Raw genomic sequence first — 21,017 nt, 5'->3', positions numbered from 1 at the left:
AAAGAACACTTTGACATTAAGAGATGGGAATGCAAAAGCTTGCGTAAGGAACTAAAATCCCTTAAGCAAGCCTTTGATGAGCTCAATGCATCTCATGAGAGGCTAGAGGAAGCCCATGAGAAGCTTGGCAAGGCTCACAAGAAGATTGAAAAAGCTCATTCCTCTTTGCTTGATGAGCAAAATAAAAAGAAGCATGTTGAGACATGTAATGTAGGCTTAACTTGTGACTTAATAGATGAATCATTCTATAAGCCTATCATTGTTGCTCCCACTAACCCTTCTTGTAGCACTTCCACTTCCACCTTATCTAGTAGTGATGGTTTCACATATGATGCCTCACTAATGGTTGAGAGTGAGACCCTTAAGAAGGAGGTCAATGAGCTCACTCACATCTTGGCTAAGGCCTATGGCAGTGAGGATCGCTTGCTTATGTGCTTGGGTAGACAAAGAGCTTCTCTCTACAAAGAGGGATTGGTCTATACTCCCAAGAAAGGCAAGGCGACCTTTGCTCCTCACAAGACTAGCTTTGTGAAGAACAATAGTCGGTTTTGCACTAGTTGCAAGCAAGTTGGTCATAAAGAACATGAGTGCAAGAATAAGAGCAAAAATGCTAATGTATCCTCAATTAAGATTAATTCTTTCTATGTGCTTACTAAGGGTACAAATGGTGTGAAAGCTAAGTTCATTGGTACACCATGGATGGGCTCAAAGAAGAAAGCCATTTGGGTGCCAAAAAGCTTAGTCACTAACCTTCAAGGACCCAAGCAAGTTTGGGTACCTAAAAAATAATTGATTTTCTTTTGTAGGTCAATTACAAAGCCGAAGGAAGGCATTGGGTTCTTGATAGTAGGTGCACTCAACACATAACCGGTGATGCAAGAATGTTCAACACAATGAATACCAATGGCAATGATTGTTATGATAGTATTACATTTGATGACAATGGCAAAGGCAAGGTCAAGGGGCTTGGTAAGATTACAATATCCAATGACATGAGCATTTCCAATGTATTGCTTGTTGAGAGATTGAACTTTAATTTGCTATCCGTGGCTTAATTGTGTGATCTTGGATTCAAATGCATATTTAGGGTAGATGATGTAGAGATCATAAGTGTAGATGGCTCTAACTTGATCTTCAAAGGCTTTAGATATGAGAATCTATACTTGGTTGATTTCAATGCTAGTGAAGCTCAATTATCTACATGTTTGTTCACTAAGTTTAGCATGGGTTGGTTATGGCATAGAAGGCTTGGTCATGTTGGAATGAAACAATTGAATAGATTGGTTAAGCATGACTTGGTTAGAGGCTTGAAAGATGTTGTGTTTGAAAAGGATAAGCTTTGTAGCTCTTGTTAAGCCAGCAAACAAGTTGGAAACACCCATCCTAAAAAAAACATGATGAGCACTAGTAAAGTATTTGAGTTATTGCACATGGATTTGTTTGGGCCAACACAATACACTAGCATTGGTGGTAACAAATATGGCTTTGTGATAGTGGATGATTATACTAGATATACTTGGGTATTCTTTCTAGTGGACAAAAGTGATGTGTTTGCAACATTCAAATCATTTGTCAAGGGCATTCACAATGAGTTTGAAACAACCATCAAGAGAGTTAGAAGTAAAAATGGTAGTGAGTTCAAGAACACTAGAATTGAAGAGTTGTGTAATGAATTTGGAATAGACATCAATTCTCGACCAAGTACACTCCACAATCAAATGGCCTTGTTGAGAGAAAGAATAGAACACTCATTGATATGGAAAAGTCTATGCTTAGTGAGTACAATGTGAGTCAATCTTTTTGGACCGAAGCTATCAACACGGCTTGCTATTGTAGCAACCGCCTCTATTGTCACCCATTAAAAGAGAAGACACCATATGAGCTCTTGAATGGTAGAAAGCCCAACATTGCATATTTTCGGGTCTTTGGTTGCAAATGCTATATCTTGAAGAAAGGCACTAGATTGGGTAAATTTGACAAGAAATGTGATGAAGGATTCCTACTTGGATACTCAACTACTAGTAAAGCATATAGAGTTTGGAATTTGGATAGTGGTACTCTTGAGGAAGTTCATGATGTTGAATTTGATGAAACCAAGGGTTCCCAAGATGAGAATGAGAACTTAGAAGATGTTAGAGGCATTCAACTTTCAAATGCCATGAAGAACATGGATGTTGGTGAATTGAGGCCTAGGCAAGTGAAAGATGATGAAGATGATCAAGTGCAAGTGCTCTCTAACACAAATTTGCAAGATGATACAAATCAAGCTAGTATAAATGGCTCTCATGACAATAAACAAAATCAAGTGGCTAGTACATCATCTCAACTCAATGATCAAGCAAGTGCAAGCAATTAAGTTTCAATACTCCAACCAACCAATATTACAAGGGATCATCCATTGGACACTATCATTGGTGATATTTCTAGAGGTGTGCAAACAAGATCAAGATTGGCTTCATTTTGTGAGCATTTCTCATTTGTGTCATCCTTTGAATCAAAGAAGATAGATGAAACATTGAAGGATGTTGATTGGGTGAATGTCATGCATGAAGAATTGAATAACTTCACAAAAAATCAAGTATGGGAATTAGTAGAGAGACCAAAGCGACACAATGTGATTAGAACCAAGTGGGTTTTTAGAAACAACCAAGATCAAGATGGGACAGTAGTAAGGAACAAAGCAAGATTGGTAGCACAAGGATATACACAAGTTGAAGATCTTAATTTTGGAGAAACATATGCCCTGGTTGCTAGATTGGAAGCAATTAGAATCTTATTAGCCTATGCTTGTGCCCACAACATCAAGCTCTATCAAATGGATGTCAAGAGTGCAATTCTCAATGGTTACATCAATGAAAAAGTATATGTTAAGCAACCTCCTAGTTTTGAAGATGACAAGAAGCCCGAGCATGTGTACAAGTTGAAGAAGGTATTGTATGGCTTGAAGCAAGCACCTAGAGCATGGTATGAGAGATTGAGGGACTTCCTACTCTCTAAAGGGTTCATGATGGGCAAGGTTGACACCACTCTTTTCACCAAGAAGATTGGCAAAGACTTATTTGTGTTGCAAATCTATGTTGATGACATCATATTTGGATCAACCAATCAAGACTTTTGTGAAGAGTTTGGAAAGATGATGGCTAATGAGTTTGAAATGTCCATGATTGGAGAGTTAAGTTACTTCCTTGGTCTTTAAATCAAGTAATTGAAGAATGGTACATTTGTGAGTCAAGGCAAGTACATCAAAGACATGCTCAAGAAGTTTGACATGAGTGATAGCAAAGCCATTAGCACACCAGTGGGGACAAATGGCAACTTAGATAGTGATGCAAGTGGTAATATGGTGGATAAAAAATTGTATCGGTCTATGATTGGAAGCCTACTCTATGTGACTGCATCAAGGCTAGATGTTATGTTTAGTGTGTGCATGTGTGCAAGATTTCAAGCTTCACCAAGAGAAAGTCATTTGAAGGCTACAAAGAGAATATTGAGGTACTTGAAGCATACACAAAATATTGGTTTGTTGTATCCCAAAGGAGCAAAGTTTGAGCTAGTTAGTTACTCCGACTCGGATTATGCAGGATGCAAGGTTGAAAGGAAGAGCACCTCAGGCATATATCAATTGTTGGGAAGATCACTTGTTTCATGGTCATCAAAGAAGCAAAATAGTGTTACATTATCAATAGCCGAAGTTGAATACATATCCGCTGGTAGTTGTTGTGCACAAATACTTTAGATAAAGGCCACTTTGAATGACTTTAGAATTAAGTTCAAGAAAGTGCCATTGCTATGTAACAATGAGAGTACAATCAAGTTAACCAACAACCCGGTTCAACATGCAAGAACAAAGCACATTGATGTCCGCCACCATTTCATAAGAGATCACCAACAAAAAGGGGACATTTGTATTGAGAGTGTAGGCACCAAAGATCAACTTGCCGATATATTCACCAAGCCATTGGATGAGAAAAGGTTTTGCAAGCTAAGAAATGAGTTGAACATATTGGATTTCTCAAATATGTGTTGATGCACCCCACTTATATGACATGCCTCTCCTTCGAGCAATCCAAGGTAAAAGTTGATTGGCATGGCATACATCCTTGCTAAGGACATGTTTAGTGCATATAGTCATCTTTCACATTTAATAGGCTCATTCATGAAAATCAAATGATTTTGATGTTTGTATGGTACCACTATTGCTTCTATGCTAAATTTGGTCTAGTGGTAGCATATGACATGTTTGTGGGCTTGTAAACCTAGTGTTTGATCTATAAAATGAGCTATAAGGGTTTAACTCAACATGGTATAAGATAACCCTTATTTGGAGGTGTGAAGAAGCTTGTCCTTGGATCAAACCGAGTTAAATATCTTTAGCAAATGTTCTAGATTGAACCAAATTTGGGAAAATGGTCATCGCCCCATTGATTGACATTGATAATCTCAACCTATCTACATTTGAACCTTTTGTGGTCATTGATGACAAAGGAGAAGAAGTAGTGTACAAAGATAGTGAAAAGACAACAAATGGGGAGAGAAACAAAGATATGACAAAGTAAGGAGTCAATTAAAATTTTAGCACACAAGTAAGGGGAGCAAGCTCATGAACTTGTATGGTGCATTTGAATGTGCATTTCTTATATTTGCTTGCATGGCACAAGTTTTAAATTTCAATATCCATGCTTATATGGTGTATGCTAGTTGTAGGTTTGAATGATGAAATGAAAAACTAGCATGCATAGGTTAAGAAACTAGACTTATGTTCATTTTATGGAAACTAGACCCTTTCTTCTAATGTTGATCTCATGGGGTATTCTAGTTTTTGTGTATGTCTAGTTACTAATGGTGCTAAGGATGGTATATTGGTGCACTCTGATTGGTATCACGCTTCAAAGGTCCATCTTTTATACCTTAGCATCATTTGGTAGACATTATCTCCTATATTTCCTATCTAAGCATATGTGCAAGCTACATTCCAAACTCTTAGCACATATGTAGGGGGAGCAATTGCTACCATATGGGGTTCATGAAACTTATCCATATCCTTTTACACATGGTAAATATGCTTGGGCAAGCAACATGAATTCAATTAAATTTCAATTCATATCTTTGTGTAAGGGTTGTCATCAATTACCAAAAAAGGGGGAGATTGAAAGCTCTAGTTTGGTTTTGGTAATTTGATGAAACCCTAAGTGCTAACCTAGTTCATTATAAGTGATCATCAGATAGGTAGCATTATTCCAAGTGGTGAAGCAACGGTGAAGATCATGATGAAGGTGATGCCATTGTAATGATCAAATGCTTGGACTTGGAGAAGAAGAAAGAAAAAAACAAAAAGCTCAAGACAAAGGTGAAACTTGATAGGAGCTTTTTTGTTTTTGTGATCGAGACACTTAGTGAGTATGATCACATTTAGGATCGATAGCCATACTATTAAGAGAGGTGAAACTCGTATCGAAATGCAGTTATCAAAGTGCCACTAGATGCTCTAACTCATTGCATATGCATTTAGGATCTAGTGAAGAGCCAACACCCTTGAAAATGTTTGTGAAAATATGCTAACACATGTGCACAAGATGATACACTTGGTGTTTGGCACATTTGAGCAAGGGTGGAGAAGTTAGTGAAGTAAAGGAGGTGATTGTCACTATGAAACAGTGACCGGACGTAGGTCACATAGTGACTGGACTCGGGGGAGCAGCGTCCGATCAATTTTAGATGAAGTTGGCTTGCTCGGGCTCTGTTGTTGAAGTAACCATACGCTAGGTCAAAATGTGACTGGATGCGACAGTGGTGAGTCCAGTCAGAAGAAGCCGTAGGCTAGCGCAACACTTGCTTCACCTCATATTTGTCTAGCCGGTTTGCTAAGTGTTGTTGTAGAAATTTTTAATAGGCTATTCACCCCCTCTAGCCATTAGGACATTTCACCTGCCTTGGCACCATCGAGGTTAAGGGAACCATCAAAGTATATGGTCTAATGCTCGGGGTGATTAGTCGGGATAGGAGTCTACATGTTGGTCCGCTCAGTGATGAAATCAGCAAGCACCTACGACTTGATCGTCTGGTGGCTTCTGAAATCAATGGTGTAGGTGCCAAGTTCAACTGCCCATTTAATGATATGGCCATTGGCTTCATTGTTGCAGAGGATATTGCCAAGTGGGTACTCAGTAACCACTGCTCTGGGGAATGTCTCGAAGTATTGATGGAGCTTTCGGTATGTGATCAGGATGGCGTATAGCAGCTTTTGGACCTAAGGGTAGAGAGTCTTAGACTCATTCAGGACCTCACTGATGAAATAGGCTGGTAGATAGACTTTGAAGGCATGTTTGGCCTCTTCTTGCTCGACAACGATAGCCATGCTGACCACTCGATTGGTCGTTGCGATGTAGACTAGCAGGGTTTTGCTAGTTTGGGCACAGTCATGGTTAGAAATTATGTGAGGAAGTGCTTGAGCTCGGTGAATGCCTGGTCAGCATCCTCCGACCAGGTGAACTTCTCTTTGGCCTTAAGGAACTTGAAGAAGGGGAGTCCCTTTTTGCCTAGCTGGGATATTAAATGACTTAAAGCCACCATGCAGCCCGTTAGCTTTTGGGCATCTTTGACATAGGTTAGCAGTTTCATCTTGGTCACCACTTCTATCTTCTCTAGATTGGCCTCGATGCCATGGCAGCTAACGATGTTACCTAAGACGATATCAGATGGGACATCGAAAATGCACTAAGTGGGATTCAGCTTCCATCGGTACTCCTTCAGGGCTTTGAATGTTTTGTCGAGGTCGGCGATGAGGTTATTGGCGGTCTTAGACTTAACCACCACATCGTTGATGTAGGCCTCAATGTTCTTCCCAGTCTGATCCTTGAGACACTGCTAGATGGCTCTCTGATATGTAGCACCAGTGTTCTTGAGTCCGAAGGACATGGTGGTGTAGCAGTAGGCGCCAAAGGGCATGATGAACGACGTCTTGATCTGGTCTTCCTCCTTTAAGGAGATCTAGTGATAACCAGAGTAGCAATCTAAAAAGGACAGGAGCTCACAACTAGCTATAGAATCTACGACCTCGTCTATGCGAGGTAAGCCGAAGGGGTCTTTAGGGTAATGTTCTTTGATATCGGAGTAATCAATGCACATTCTCCATTCTTTATTCTTCTTTCTTACAAAAACCAGGTTGGCTAGCCACTCTGAGTGATACACCTCTTTAATAAAATTGACTACTAAGAGATGTGTTATTTCTACCCTAATAGCCTCCTTTTTGTCTTGCACGAATCATCGAAGCTTCTGCTTGATCGGCTTGGTGGTCGTCGAGATGTTTAAGGAGTGCTTGATCAGCTCTTGAGGCACGCCGGGCATGTCTGCAGGTTTCCCATGCAAATACATTGATGTGCTCCTATAGGAAGCTGACGAGCATGTCTTCCTATTTGGAGTCCTACTCTGATCGTCGGGGACGAGGACCACCTCCTTGACCTCCTTGGACTTGGTGGCTGTTCAGGGGGCCTCCTTGGTTGGGATCTCCTGCTCCTCTGGTGGCATCTGCTGTGAAGCGACAAGGCAGTCCTGCATGCAGATGGAGATGTTAGTAGCCTTGGCGAGCACGAAGCTTTCCCTTTCACAGGCATAGGTGGTGTTGAGGTTGGCGCGTAGGGTGAGAATTCCCTACTCCGTTAGCATCTTTAGGACCAAGTACACATAGTGTGCCATAGCCATAAATTTGGTGAGAGCTGGTCGGCCCAGGATGGCGTGGTACGCCGTATCGAAGTCTGCTACCAGGAAGTTGACGTGGTCGGTATGAAAGTGGTCGGTAGTGCCAAACTGTATCGGCAAAGTGATCTGTCCTAGAGGCTGGGACGCCTTCCCGGGAATGATTCCCCAAAACGGAGAGTCCATATGGGTGAGGTACTCCTTGGTGAGCCCTAACTTAGTTAGGGATCTAGCAAAAAGAATGTTGAGGGCGTTCTCTCCGTCAATGAGGACCTTCTTGAAGCGCACGCTCTTGATGGTGGGATCCTAGACGAGCGGCAAATGAACTAGGTATGAGATATCTGCCCACTGGTCGACCATGGAGAAGGTGATAGGGTGCTCCGACCAGTCCATGTATTTGGGGTCAGTGATGGTGTCATTGTAAGTGGTGACAGGCATAATTTATCGGGCAGTGATCTTCTGCTCCTGCTTGGTCTCGGTGGCAGCTCTTCCACCGAAGATCAAGGCGACAGTCTTAGTGGGAGCCTAGAAGGGAGGGTGAGTGTCCTTGTCACAATCCTCCTCCTGACCATCATTGGTTTCATCATCCTTGCAACGCAGCCTCTTCCTATCTTCATCGTGGAATGCCTTGGCCATGCCTTTGCACTTGCACATGGTATGATTGCTACCTTTGTGAATAGGGCAAGGACCGTCGAGGAGCTTCTCATAGTCAGCGTCATAGCTACGCTTAGCACGAGCGTTTATGGCATTAACAAAATTGTCTGGTCTGCATCGGCAGGGCGGTTTGCCTCTTGAGCCTTCTGGCCTACCATCACATCGGTGGTCGCGATCATCATAATGATGGTCACACTCGTCATAGCGGCGGTCGCGGTCATCATAGCGCCTTTCTTTGCGGCGATCGTCATTGCTAAGCTGCTGCCGCTTGAGGCGAGAGACCTGGGCGACATCATCCTTATGTTGGCAATCAGCTTCCTTGACGTTGGCGTAAGCGTTTGCAATCTGCAGCAGCTCACTGATGGTTGCTGGCCTCTTGCAATATAACTTAGAGCAGAGCTACTCATGGTAGTGGAGTCCTCTGGTAAATGCAGAGATGGCCTCGCTGTTGCTGATGTTGGGGATGGAGTTCCTTATCTTAGAGAAACGCCTGATGAAACTATGCAGAGGTTCCCTAGAGTTTTGATGAAGCTTCTCTAGGTCATACTTAGTGCCCGATTGCTGACACGTGACCATGTAGTTCTTGATGAAGACCTTCTTGAGATCATACCAAGATTCGATGGAGTCCGCCTTAGGCTAAGGAGCCAGTTGTTCATAGATTAGTTGAGCATGACTGGTAGATAATTCACCATCACATCATCACTTCTGCTGGCAACGCGCACGGCAATCTCATAGAGCATCAACCACTGCTCGGGATTGGCTTTGCCGTCATATATATCCACCCCGAAGATCTTGAAACTTGTAGGTCGTCGGACGGCTCATAGTCTTGCTGTGAAAGGATGAAGTCCGGAGGTGTTGGCGACGGGTGGCGCTCAGGGGGCGCTGGGAGCGCCGTGCTCAGTGTCATACTACTGCCGACGTTGAATTTCCACATTGTGGCATGCAGATCGACTATTCTCGATGCGGTCGAAGACATCGATGTTGGCGTTGATGCACTCGCGAGCGTCATGTAGTAGGGGTTGGTTAACCTCCTGGTTGGTGTTGCGGTGGTTGTCTCAGTCTCCTGGTAGGCGAGGAGGGCCTCCATCCTGGCCTGGGTGCCCTTCGTAGTTGCCTCTGGACTCTCTATAGAGATAGGGGCCGCATGCTTGATAACGAGGGCGTTCGGAGCACTAGTGACAACTTCCTCCATCTTGGTGAGAGCCACGTAGGTGACGGCTGCGTGCCGATGTAGTCGAGTGGGATGGAGCAGGATTTTGGATCTCATTAACTTGGACTTAGGCTGTTTTAAGCAGCGCGCCGATATTCTTGAGTTTCGGAGTCTGCGAGAGTCTAGCTAACTCATGGAAAGCAACAGCAAGGTTGGCACTTGGCGTCTGATCCACTCGTTGGCTGCCCAACATGTCGAACTCCTGGTCGAGATTGCGATAGACGCAGTGTGGGGCATTCGGATCTCCATTGTCCGCACGAGCGGCTTCTTCGTCCTAGCGTCATTAGCGGTCGGTGTTCCTCGCTAGGCGAGCATTACGCTCGTCGGTGGTCTTACCATCCTTGGTGATGCTGTCGTGGCTGATATGGAAAAGCTCACCCCCAAACCCTAGGGGAAAGGGGGCAACTAGAGACGGTCTTGGTGGAGCCCTCGAAGTATGGCTCGGGGCTCTCCTCCAAGATGGTATTGAGGGATTCATCTAGAATCTAGTGAATGGCCACCATGTTCACCATGGGCGTAGGCTGATCGGCCTTAGGAAGATCAATCATGTAGAGGTCATCGATGCGATCGTGCTCAGTGTGGTCGATGAAAACGTGATGGACAATGTCTTGATACGTGGATCCTACACCCACCAACCCAAAGGGATAGGGCTTCGGCATGTTCTTCATCGTGACTTCATAGTTGGCGAGGAGCAGGCCGGTAACAGGAAGTGGTCGACGTTGCTCCGTACACCCTTCTAGAGTGATCGTGATCACCATATCAGAATCTTGCCACCTCAGACGATGCGGCCGAGCAGATTGCTCGATCGTAGTGGCTTGGTGACCTTGGAGTGTAGGAACTTCATCGCTCATGGTAGATCTATCTAAGACCAACTTCGTGAGAGACAGGCATTCCGCTAAGCCGTCTATGTCCCGATCAGATCGTCTTAATCAATGGATCTCCTAGACTAGCGGCGAGACGCCAAGGTCGGAGATGTTGTAGATGTTGGCATGATCGGCACAGGGTGATTCTGCACTGCCTCCATGATCTCCCCGATGCCATTGGTGTCGATGACCCAGGTCATGGATCCAACCGTGAATGACTAGCTTGGCTCGGAAAGGACCATGGAGCTCGGAAAGCGAACCATCTGGTTCGCCATGGAATCAGCACGCACACCCCCTACCTGGCGTACCACTATCGACGAAATATGGTCGGCAGTCTACCGAGGGGTATGCCCATGGTAGTAGATGAATCGGTGGAGGTGCCCGAGATACGAACTAGATGGTGACACAGGTGTAGAGACAATGATTTAGACAGGTTCAGGCCGTCAAGTCAACGTAATACCCTACTTTCTTTGTCTTTGGTGGATTGTATATTATGATGAGATGAGATCGAGGGGGTCCCTACCTGCCTTATATAGCATGGGGGTAGGGTTACAGGTTGGTTTAATATAATCCTGATCGGTTACACGATATGCGTTTACAAGGAATACAACATCTTAGTATATCCGATCAGATCTTCCTTCGTTATCAAGGGTCCTTCACATAGTCTTGCGGCGAATGCCGACCAGTACTGTGCACCACACGGCTTGATCTTGTGGGCTAGGCCTTCCCTAGTAGCGCGGCCCATGTATGGTCCCAGTGGCGGATGCAGAACATGATTGAAGGGGGGTTGGTCTCTTCTTCTTCCTCTCTCTCTTCATTTTTCTTCTTTCCTCCACCTCTTCTTCTCCCTCACCCTCCCTATATTTTCATTGATGCACCAGCTGTAGGGGGCTGGAGCCCCCCCAGTCCCCCCTTTAGATCCGTCCCTATATGGTTATGTGGGTATCCAGGGTTATACCTCCACATAGACCCACTAGCTTGATTTTGCCTCTACCATAGTTTATTTATACTCTCTCTATCTTAAAATATATGTATCTCAACGGAGTGTCATCTGGGACAGGGCACGTAGTCGTGCAATCCAACCATCTGTAATAGGATCCTCGTGTGCGCTCCGTTCTGTGTTTTGGTCGTGCGTCGTTATGGCTTCAGCCAGTGTCTCGCCAGCAGGCCGTATGATTTTTTTAAACAAAAAACTTCTATCCTCTCTTAATGGAACACACACATAAAAAGCGTGTTCTCGAAGAAAAGAAATATATGTATCTGCGGTTGTCCTAAGTTAATTTTGATCAAGTCTAAAAAAAAGAGCAACAATGTTTATGACACGAAATGAGCTCTATTAGATACATTACGAAATGGCCTCTTAGAAGTGATAGATGTTAGTACTTTTCTTTACAAATTGATCAAATTTATGATGGTTTGACTTAGGACAACTAATAATCCCTTGTGTCAAGACCAAGACCAAAGGAGTATGAATTTCTTCTTCTTTTCCTCCCATCGAAACCACTTGACTATTTAGTCACTTATAATTGTATATTCCCTTCATCTTGAACATAAGCTATTTTACGAATTTTTTAGAACATATTACGTGGTAAAATAAATGATGCATGCGACCTTCCTTAATCATTGTAGATACTTTGCTTATTACTGTACTCTGAACCTAGTGATTGGGTTGACAATAAACATTAATGACATGTATACATGTACCTGGGGCTTGGGCCGTCTATAAATGATAAGGGTGTTAATTACCCAGAATCGCTTGTCATTTGGAACAAAATTTGAATGCTTCGATATCTTGTATTTAAGGATGCAGTGAGTAGTAACATCATACAAAGGAGATCAAAAGAAGCACAACAAATGTCATCATCTTCCACAGAAATCTTGTCGGTGTTTTGTCACTGGCAAATCAAGTATGGGGCAATGTGCAAACCCAAGAACTAATACCCTAAAACATGTGTGTGTAGTTGTATAGCTTGCGCTAGGTGGTTATGGAATATGATGAATGACACTTCCCTCCGTTAACAAAAGAATGTAATGCTAGTATAGTATCTTAAATTTGACTAACCATAAATTTGAAAATATCAATATTTACAATATCAAATAAGTATCATTGCATTTGCCGTGAGATATATTTTTATACTATACGTATTTGGCGTTACAAGCCTTAATATTTTTTTCTATATTTTTTTGTCAAACTTTAGGCACATTAACCAAGAATACACTTAATTGTATTCTTTTTTCATAGAGCTAGTACTAAATCAAATGCCCCCCTATCCCTTTATATAGCTAGGAAGTTAGTAGGGATACATGCATGTGTCGACCCATATTAGGTTCATACATATGTTTTTTTTTAACTTTTCTTTATCAAACGTACAGAAGAGTAACATATCAGTATAATAAGAAGAAAGATATATTTTCTAATTAGTTACAACAAAACCCGCAATATATCTAGGATGATGTTTATTTGTGTCTATCAATTTAGTGGATATCAAGGGTTGCGCCCATCCTCCGTTTAGTCGGCCCAGCTCACCCTGTGTCAAGGGGCACCTTTTACTCGTGTTCTCCACAAATGCTTTTAGGAAAAAGGGTGAAAAGAATGTGAGAAATTCATGTCAAACCATGTGAGCTTTGATTTATGCCTTTTTTCTTTATTACATGTAAAAAGGGATAACCCCTTTTTTCATAAAGTTTGGCGTTGCTGGACGATGCGAACTAGCTAAAGAAAGCAAAGTGCAACTACACGATCTAAAATCTAAGTGCACGTGTCTGGCTGTAATTGGTCCAATTGAAAGGTCTCCATCTTACATTGATGTAACTGCGGCTGTCTTTTGCATATGTATTATACAAGATCGGTGTCGATTGTCCATCATCGTAGATAGATAATATAGCGGGCTTGCTGGCGCCCGGACGTCTAGACGGATGAGGCATCTAGACACATGTGCCTACAAACCATTTCTCACGCTGTTTCGCACGTCCACGCCACCTCGAACGCCACAGCATCGGGAAGAAGGGAGGGGTTCGTAGACGCCCAACTAGCGTCGAGAGGAGGAGGAGGAGACACCGAGGCGAGGTAGCAGAAAGTGAGGAGGGAGATGCAACACCCTATCTACTTTTAAAACATTAAGATACAACACTTGCAACATATGTCTGAAGGCATATGAAACACTTAAAATATGCGTCTGAAACACTTGAAAAAAACACCTGAAAACCATTTATAAAACATATGCAACATCCATATAAAAAACTTGCAATATATGTGTGAAACATATGCAACATCCAAATAAACACACTTGCAACATACGTCTAGAAAAACAGATAAAAAATTAGGAATAGAAGCTTGCAACATACGTGTACAACCATTGCAACATATGCAACATCCCAATCTAGTTTTGCAACATCCGCGTAAAACATTGCAACATACCTCTGAAACATCCGCGTGAACCACTTGCAACAAAACACACGTCTTGTTGTCATAGACAACAAACTTTATAGATTTAATGAAAATCACATTTCATTTAAAAAACAGTTTTGCTTTAAAAAACATACCAAATTGTTTCGTAAATAAATACCCCCTCCACACACACAAAAAAAGACACGTACTATGGATTAGTTTTTCACTATTCCATATGAACTAAAAGTGATCCTTTACTTGTAGTTAAATGCGTTGCAAATTAGGGGGTGTTTGGTTACTACAGGGAAATTTTAGTCCCTGTCCCATCGAATGTTTGGACACATGCATGAAGTATTAAATATAGACGAAAAAAATAACTAATTGCACAGATTGTGGCTAATTTGCGAGACGAATTTTTTAAGCCTAATTAGTCTATGATTTGACAATGTTGTGCTACAGTAAATATATGCTAATGACGGATTAATTAGGCTTAATAAATTCGTCTCGTAAATTAGTCTCCATCTATGTAATTAGTTTTATAATTAACTCATATTTAGTTCTTCTAAATAGCATCCGAACGTCCGATGTGATATGGACTAAAATTTAGTCCATGGAACCCAACACCCCCTTAACTTGTTAGCGGTGGGAAAAATCGCAATTGCCCACATATAAGTTCGTAATTGCTTCAAAATTCGTGGCGGCAATTCAAACTCCAAACAAAGTTGCCTATCTAAGCTTATTAATATACTCTATTCGTTTTAAGTTGTAAGTTGTTTTGACTTTTCTACGTATATAGCTTTTACTATGCATCTAGTAATGCAATTCTATACCACCCCTGTTCCAAACTATAGGTCGTTTTGATTTTTGTAGGTACATAGTTTTTTCTATGCACATAGATTTATGATATGTCTACATAATATATAATAAAAGTTACGTATTTAGAAATGTTAAAATAACCTATAAATTGCAACGAAGGGAGTAGTATATAATATATCTAAAAAACCATAATTTACAATTTGAAATGATACATAAGCATGTGAAAAAATTAAAAAATGTGTCTCCAATAGTGCAAACAAATGTGCACGTACTAATAATTCCATTGACCATGAACAGATCTGAAATATTGTGCCCATGTTCAAGTGTCTCCGTTCTCCTGTGGGAAAGTAAATCGTGGCCGTCCACGTGGACACACAGCACAGATGTCTCTCGACCAGTATAGGCTGTTCCTGTTCTTCGCTTTGGTAACAAATCCCTGAAAATTGATCGATAATATAAAATAAAATAATGTGCATCCCGTACATTCGCTTGGACCTGCCCGCTAAATGCTTTGCTAATGCTATCCATCCTTCCTCCGTCTATAAAGTGGCCGCCAGAATCCTCTTCTTCTACAATCGCAGCAGCCTCCTCTCCTCTCCTCCCTGCCTGGTTCTTGCTTGCAGTTCTTGAACCGAATCCACCGCCGGTGCGCTTAGCATTGGGACTAGGGGGCCGATCGACATGGCGGCCTTAGGGGCGAAGATGGAGCGGCTGTCGTCGATCGACGCGCAGCTGCGGATGCTGGTGCCGGGGAAGGTGTCGGAGGACGATAAGCTCATCGAATACGACGCGCTCCTCCTCGACCGCTTCCTCGACATCCTCCAGGACCTCCACGGCGACGACCTCAAGGAGATGGTACCTCTCCTGCTACTTTCTTGTCCCAACTATGCTCTTGTTGTTCTTTTGTTTTACTGGTTCGGGCTTGCGATGCAGCTTTCATCTTGGGTTGGATCCAAGTAATCTAGTTCTGTCCTGTGTCCTGTACCTCTTATTTTTATCTTTATTTAATCTTCCATATATTTTTTTACTTTTCGTGTTTTTTCCTGAGAAAAAAAACAGTGAACAGGTGTCAATATTTAGTTAAAAAAGGCATGAAATTAATGCCTTCTTTGTTCTTTGTTTTCTTTTCATACGATTCTTTTTACAGCACAGCTTGAGTAGTATTGGAGTGTGGTTGACTTCAGAGTCCACACTTCAGATTAAGTGATTAACACTTCAGGTTTAAGTTTAACTACAAGGTGGTCGATTTGCTGCTTAATTTGGATCATAGTGGATGACCAGGTGCTGGATTGACGTTCCTAGTGTTCATCTTTTTTTGTTATTGCTCAAAGATTGGTTTCTTTTTTCAGTGGTAAACGAGACTGACCATCTCGATTTTCGATTGATTGGTCGGATATGGTTCGAATTTTGATCTCAATCATGACGGTAGAAACATGACTTCATATGTGGAAAATTCATCTGTAACAAGTGTGGATCTTTAGTTGTTATATAATCCTGGTCCATTAACTGACTTTGGACCGATTGATTGAAACAATGAAACCTGCATGTTCCACGTCATCTTTTGACTTCTTGACTTTTCCTTTTGGATGGCAACATATAGTTGACAAACAAACTGTATCTCCAGCAACTTAACTTTACAGCTGATTGCAGTTCATAACACGTGAACCCCTGTCATCTTTCTAGCACCTTCCCTGACAGAACATGGACACCTAGAACGCGTGACAACTAATAGACAAACTATGAAAAATTTTGGATCAAAATAAAGCCTCCGTTGAAGTGGGCATATTAAGGCTAAGTTCTTGCATTATTCAGAAAAGTGTGACTTACCATATTAATTTTTTTTGACATGGCCAGTTGGCAGCAATACTTTAGCATATGTAAATTTATTTGGAATTGATATGTGGATTGAGTATGGCAATAACAAAATCCAGAAACCGACATATCTTCTTTCTCTCTTTTTTAACCATGTATGGTCATTAATTGAGTCCTCTTGCTGATTAGGTTCAAGAATGCTATGAGGTAGCTGCTGAGTATGAAACAAAACATGACATGCAAAAGCTTGATGAACTCGGGAAGATGCTAACAAGCTTGGACCCTGGGGACTCTATTGTGATCGCCAAGTCTTTCTCGCACATGCTTAACTTGGCCAACTTGGCTGAGGAAGTCCAGATAGCATACAGGAGGAGAATCAAGCTCAAGAAGGGAGACTTCGCTGATGAGAACTCGGCAATCACGGAATCTGACATTGAGGAAACACTTAAGAGGCTTGTTGTTGACCTGAAGAAGTCACCTGCTGAGGTATTTGATGCCCTCAAGAGCCAGACTGTTGATCTGGTCTTGACTGCACATCCAACACAGTCTGTGAGGAGGTCACTGCTCCAGAAACACTCGAGGTTAGTTTGCCAAACGGTGCATTGTAGTTGACATGCACAACTTCGTTTTTAGCCTTTAATCTTGATCCCAACATTCTTATCAGGATACGCAACTGTTTGGTTCAACTCTACTCAAAAGATATCACTCCAGATGATAAGCAGGAACTTGATGAGGCTCTGCAGAGAGAGGTACTTATTTCAATCTAATGTTTATTACTGTCGACTCATGGAATTCTCTGAAGCTTGAGACCAAAGGGATTGGTTCTTAATTTGTTACCTGAACTCCTCTCTCTTTCTTTTTCAAGATCCAAGCTGCCTTTAGAACTGATGAGATCCGAAGAACGCAGCCCACTCCCCAAGATGAAATGCGTGCTGGTATGAGCTACTTCCATGAAACAATTTGGAAGGGTGTTCCAAAGTTCTTGCGCCGGGTTGATACTGCATTGAAGAACATTGGGATTAACGAGCGTGTTCCTTACAATGCACCTCTTATTCAGTTCTCTTCTTGGATGGGAGGAGATCGTGATGGTGAGTGACATCTCTACATATTTGTCTTGTCTTCTCATGGCATTATTAAATATGGAGTATTTGCAGCACCTATTATTATGTTTGTTGCTAGTGGTTGGGAAGATGACTATTCATTGTCCCTATGTCTGCAGTCTGCACCTCTGTCCTTTGTATTCTAAAGCAATGTTTCTACAAATGCAGGAAATCCAAGAGTGACACCAGAGGTTACCAGGGATGTCTGCTTGCTTGCCAGGATGATGGCATCAAACTTGTACTGCTCTCAGATTGAGGATCTCATGTTTGAGGTTGCTGTTACTTCCATAATCAGAGTATAGTATAACATCATTTCTATCAGATGATTGAACTTGATAACTTGAAATGCTTGCAGTTATCTATGTGGCGATGCAGTGATGAGCTGCGCATGCGAGCTGATGAGCTGCATCGCTCCACTAAGAAGGATGCCAAGCATTACATAGGTAGCTACCAGTGACATCATTGGGTCTTCTTAACGATGGCCTGTTGTTATTAGGCCATATTTTTGGCATTGTAATGATTTCTTCCTTCATTTCTGCTGTAGAGTTTTGGAAGAAGGTTCCTCCAAATCAGCCGTATCGGGTGATACTGAGTGATGTCAGGGATAAACTCTACAACACTCGTGAACAGTCACGAGAGCTTTTATCCAGTGGACATTCTGATATTCCTGAGGAAGCTACATTGACAACTGTTGAGCAGGTTGAGAATTAATCAGTAATCTTCAGAAAATAATATTGATTTTTTGTTTTTCCTCAGTGGGTTCTGATCTGTAGATGCCATCTTTTGCAGCTGCTGGAGCCCTTGGAACTATGTTACAGATCGCTCTCTGCTTGTGGTGACCGTGTAATTGCTGATGGAAGCCTTCTGGATTTCTTGCGTCAAGTCTCCACCTTTGGACTCTCCCTTGTGAGGCTTGACATTAGGCAAGAATCAGATAGGCATACTGATGTACTTGATGCCATCACTACATACCTGGGGATAGGATCTTACCGTGAGTGGCCAGAAGAACGCCGCCAAGAATGGCTACTGTCTGAACTTAATGGCAAGCGCCCTTTGTTTGGCCCAGACCTTCCCAAGACTGAGGAGATTGCTGATGTTCTAGACACATTCCACGTTATCGCTGAGCTTCCTGCTGACAATTTTGGTGCTTATATCATTTCCATGGCAACAGCACCTTCGGATGTCCTTGCTGTTGAGCTCCTCCAACGTGAGTGTCATGTAAAGACACCACTTAGAGTAGTCCCACTGTTTGAGAAGTTGGCCGATCTTGAGTCTGCCCCGGCTGCATTGGCCAGACTGTTCTCAATAGATTGGTATAGACAGAGGATCAATGGCAAGCAGGAGGTCATGATTGGGTATTCAGACTCAGGCAAAGATGCGGGTCGCCTCTCAGCAGCTTGGCAGCTATACAAAGCTCAGGAGGAGCTCATCAAGGTTGCTAAGGACTTCGGTGTGAAGTTGACGATGTTCCATGGGCGTGGTGGGACTGTTGGAAGAGGTGGTGGTCCCACTCACCTTGCCATCTTGTCCCAGCCACCAGACACGATCCATGGATCACTCCGGGTCACTGTCCAAGGTGAAGTCATTGAGCAGTCTTTTGGTGAGGAGCACTTGTGCTTTAGGACACTGCAACGTTTCACGGCTGCTACCCTGGAGCATGGCATGCACCCACCAAATGCACCGAAGCCAGAATGGCGAGCCCTTCTTGATGAGATGGCAGTTGTGGCAACTGAGGAGTATCGGTCCATAGTCTTCAAAGAGCCACGCTTCGTCGAGTATTTCCGCCTCGTGAGTCCTTGTTCTCATCCATTGTCATACTAAGTAACATAAGCTAAAAAAAATAAACTTTTCAAATAGGTCTGATCTGATAGTTAATATGAATGTAGCACAATGATTTACTGCAGAAACTATATCTTTTTGCAAGCCTAACTAAAATGGTTACCGAAGCATTCGATTTGACCCTACATTTAGCGAATATTTACTTTGTGATGTTTGTGTTGACAGGCAACACCTGAAACAGAGTATGGTAGGATGAACATAGGAAGCAGGCCATCCAAGAGAAAGCCAAGCGGAGGTATCGAGTCACTCCGAGCAATCCCATGGATCTTTGCTTGGACACAAACACGGTTCCACCTCCCGGTCTGGCTAGGATTTGGGGCCGCATTCAAGCATGTCCTCCAGAAGGATATCAGGAACCTCCACATGCTCCAGGAAATGTACAATGAGTGGCCGTTTTTCAGGGTCACTATTGATCTGGTGGAGATGGTGTTCGCCAAGGGTAATCCTGGCATCGCCGCACTGTATGACAAACTCCTCGTTTCAGAGGAACTGCAGCCATTGGGTGAGAAGCTGAGGGCCAACTATGAAGAAACCCAAAAGCTTCTACTTCAGGTCTGTTGGCCAAAAGACACATTGTTACATTTCTTGCACTTTGTTCAGCTACCATTCTAGTAGATAGCTTTTTACAATACAATGGACTCTGTTTCGGTCTTCTCTCAGGTTGCTGGGCACAGGGATCTCCTGGAAGGTGACCCTTACCTGAAGCAGCGGCTCCGCCTCCGTGACGCGTACATCACCACCCTGAACGTGTGCCAGGCCTACACCCTGAAGAGGATCCGTGACCCCGACTACCATGTCGCGCTGCGCCCCCACCTCTCCAAGGAGATCATGGACTCGACCAAGGCGGCTGCGGAGCTGGTGAAGCTGAACCCTGGCAGTGAGTACGCACCGGGGCTGGAGGACACCCTCATCCTGACCATGAAGGGCATAGCAGCCGGTCTCCAGAACACCGGTTAAAACACACACAGGGAAAAATTTTTTTCCTCTCCTGATCATTGGTTCCAGGTCCTTTGTATTTTCGCAGATTTTAGCTGCATCTTCAGCCGTCTCTCTACACCCGTGAGGAAATAATGGCGATTTTCGCCAAAGTGGTGGTAAATAAAAGGGAGATGAGGATCATACTTGTTTTTTCTTATTAGACTGTTGTGTTGTAACTTTACTATGCGAGAATGGAACATGGCTGCAGCCTAATTAAAGTGCCGTATCTGTTTTTCTTCAAGCATTTTGCAGGCAGGCTCTGAATTGTGGGAATTGTACCCATGTTCCCTTTGCAATCTGTTGCCTGCAGCTTACCTATGGAGTCATCAGAAGTGCACTATAATGCGCAGTCACTATCACACAGTTGAGTTAGAACCGTATATATAATTGTATATAGCACATAAATGGGTGAAATAACTGCACAGCACATTTCAGAATCAGGGCATCTTTTCATGTTTGGTGATAATACTAAACACAGTCGATATACATTGATCAGGGATTTCTGATCTTTTCCATGAGTGCGATAATTTTAGTTTGGGAAGATAAACGTTGGTGGTATAACAAGTAACAACAAACAATAGAGGTACTGTACCAATACAAATCGGTACAACGACCCCGGAACGTTGTTGCTCTTGCTGTTAGCAATCACACGGATCTTATACATA

At 42.8% G+C, this 21,017-nt stretch overlaps 1 protein-coding gene across 1 annotated transcript; it reads left to right on the top strand.

Moving 5' to 3' along the window:
- The first annotated feature begins 15,146 nt into the window (after window positions 1-15,146).
- On the top strand, window positions 15,147-20,570 carry LOC136541847 (phosphoenolpyruvate carboxylase 2). The gene is made up of 10 exons (XM_066533985.1): window positions 15,147-15,478; window positions 16,625-17,016; window positions 17,100-17,184; window positions 17,301-17,523; window positions 17,704-17,807; window positions 17,891-17,978; window positions 18,080-18,234; window positions 18,325-19,323; window positions 19,540-19,926; window positions 20,035-20,570. The coding sequence occupies exons 1-10, from the start codon at window positions 15,305-15,307 to the stop codon at window positions 20,329-20,331; spliced, it is 2,904 nt and encodes a 967-aa protein (XP_066390082.1). The 5' UTR covers window positions 15,147-15,304; the 3' UTR covers window positions 20,332-20,570.
- The last annotated feature ends 447 nt before the right edge of the window (window positions 20,571-21,017 follow it).

Source organism: Miscanthus floridulus, chromosome 3 (assembly GCF_019320115.1).
Source record: "Miscanthus floridulus cultivar M001 chromosome 3, ASM1932011v1, whole genome shotgun sequence".
NCBI lineage: Eukaryota > Viridiplantae > Streptophyta > Magnoliopsida > Poales > Poaceae > Miscanthus > Miscanthus floridulus.
The sequence above is the reverse complement of the archived record's forward strand: the minus strand, read 5'-3'. Positions and strand labels throughout refer to the sequence as shown.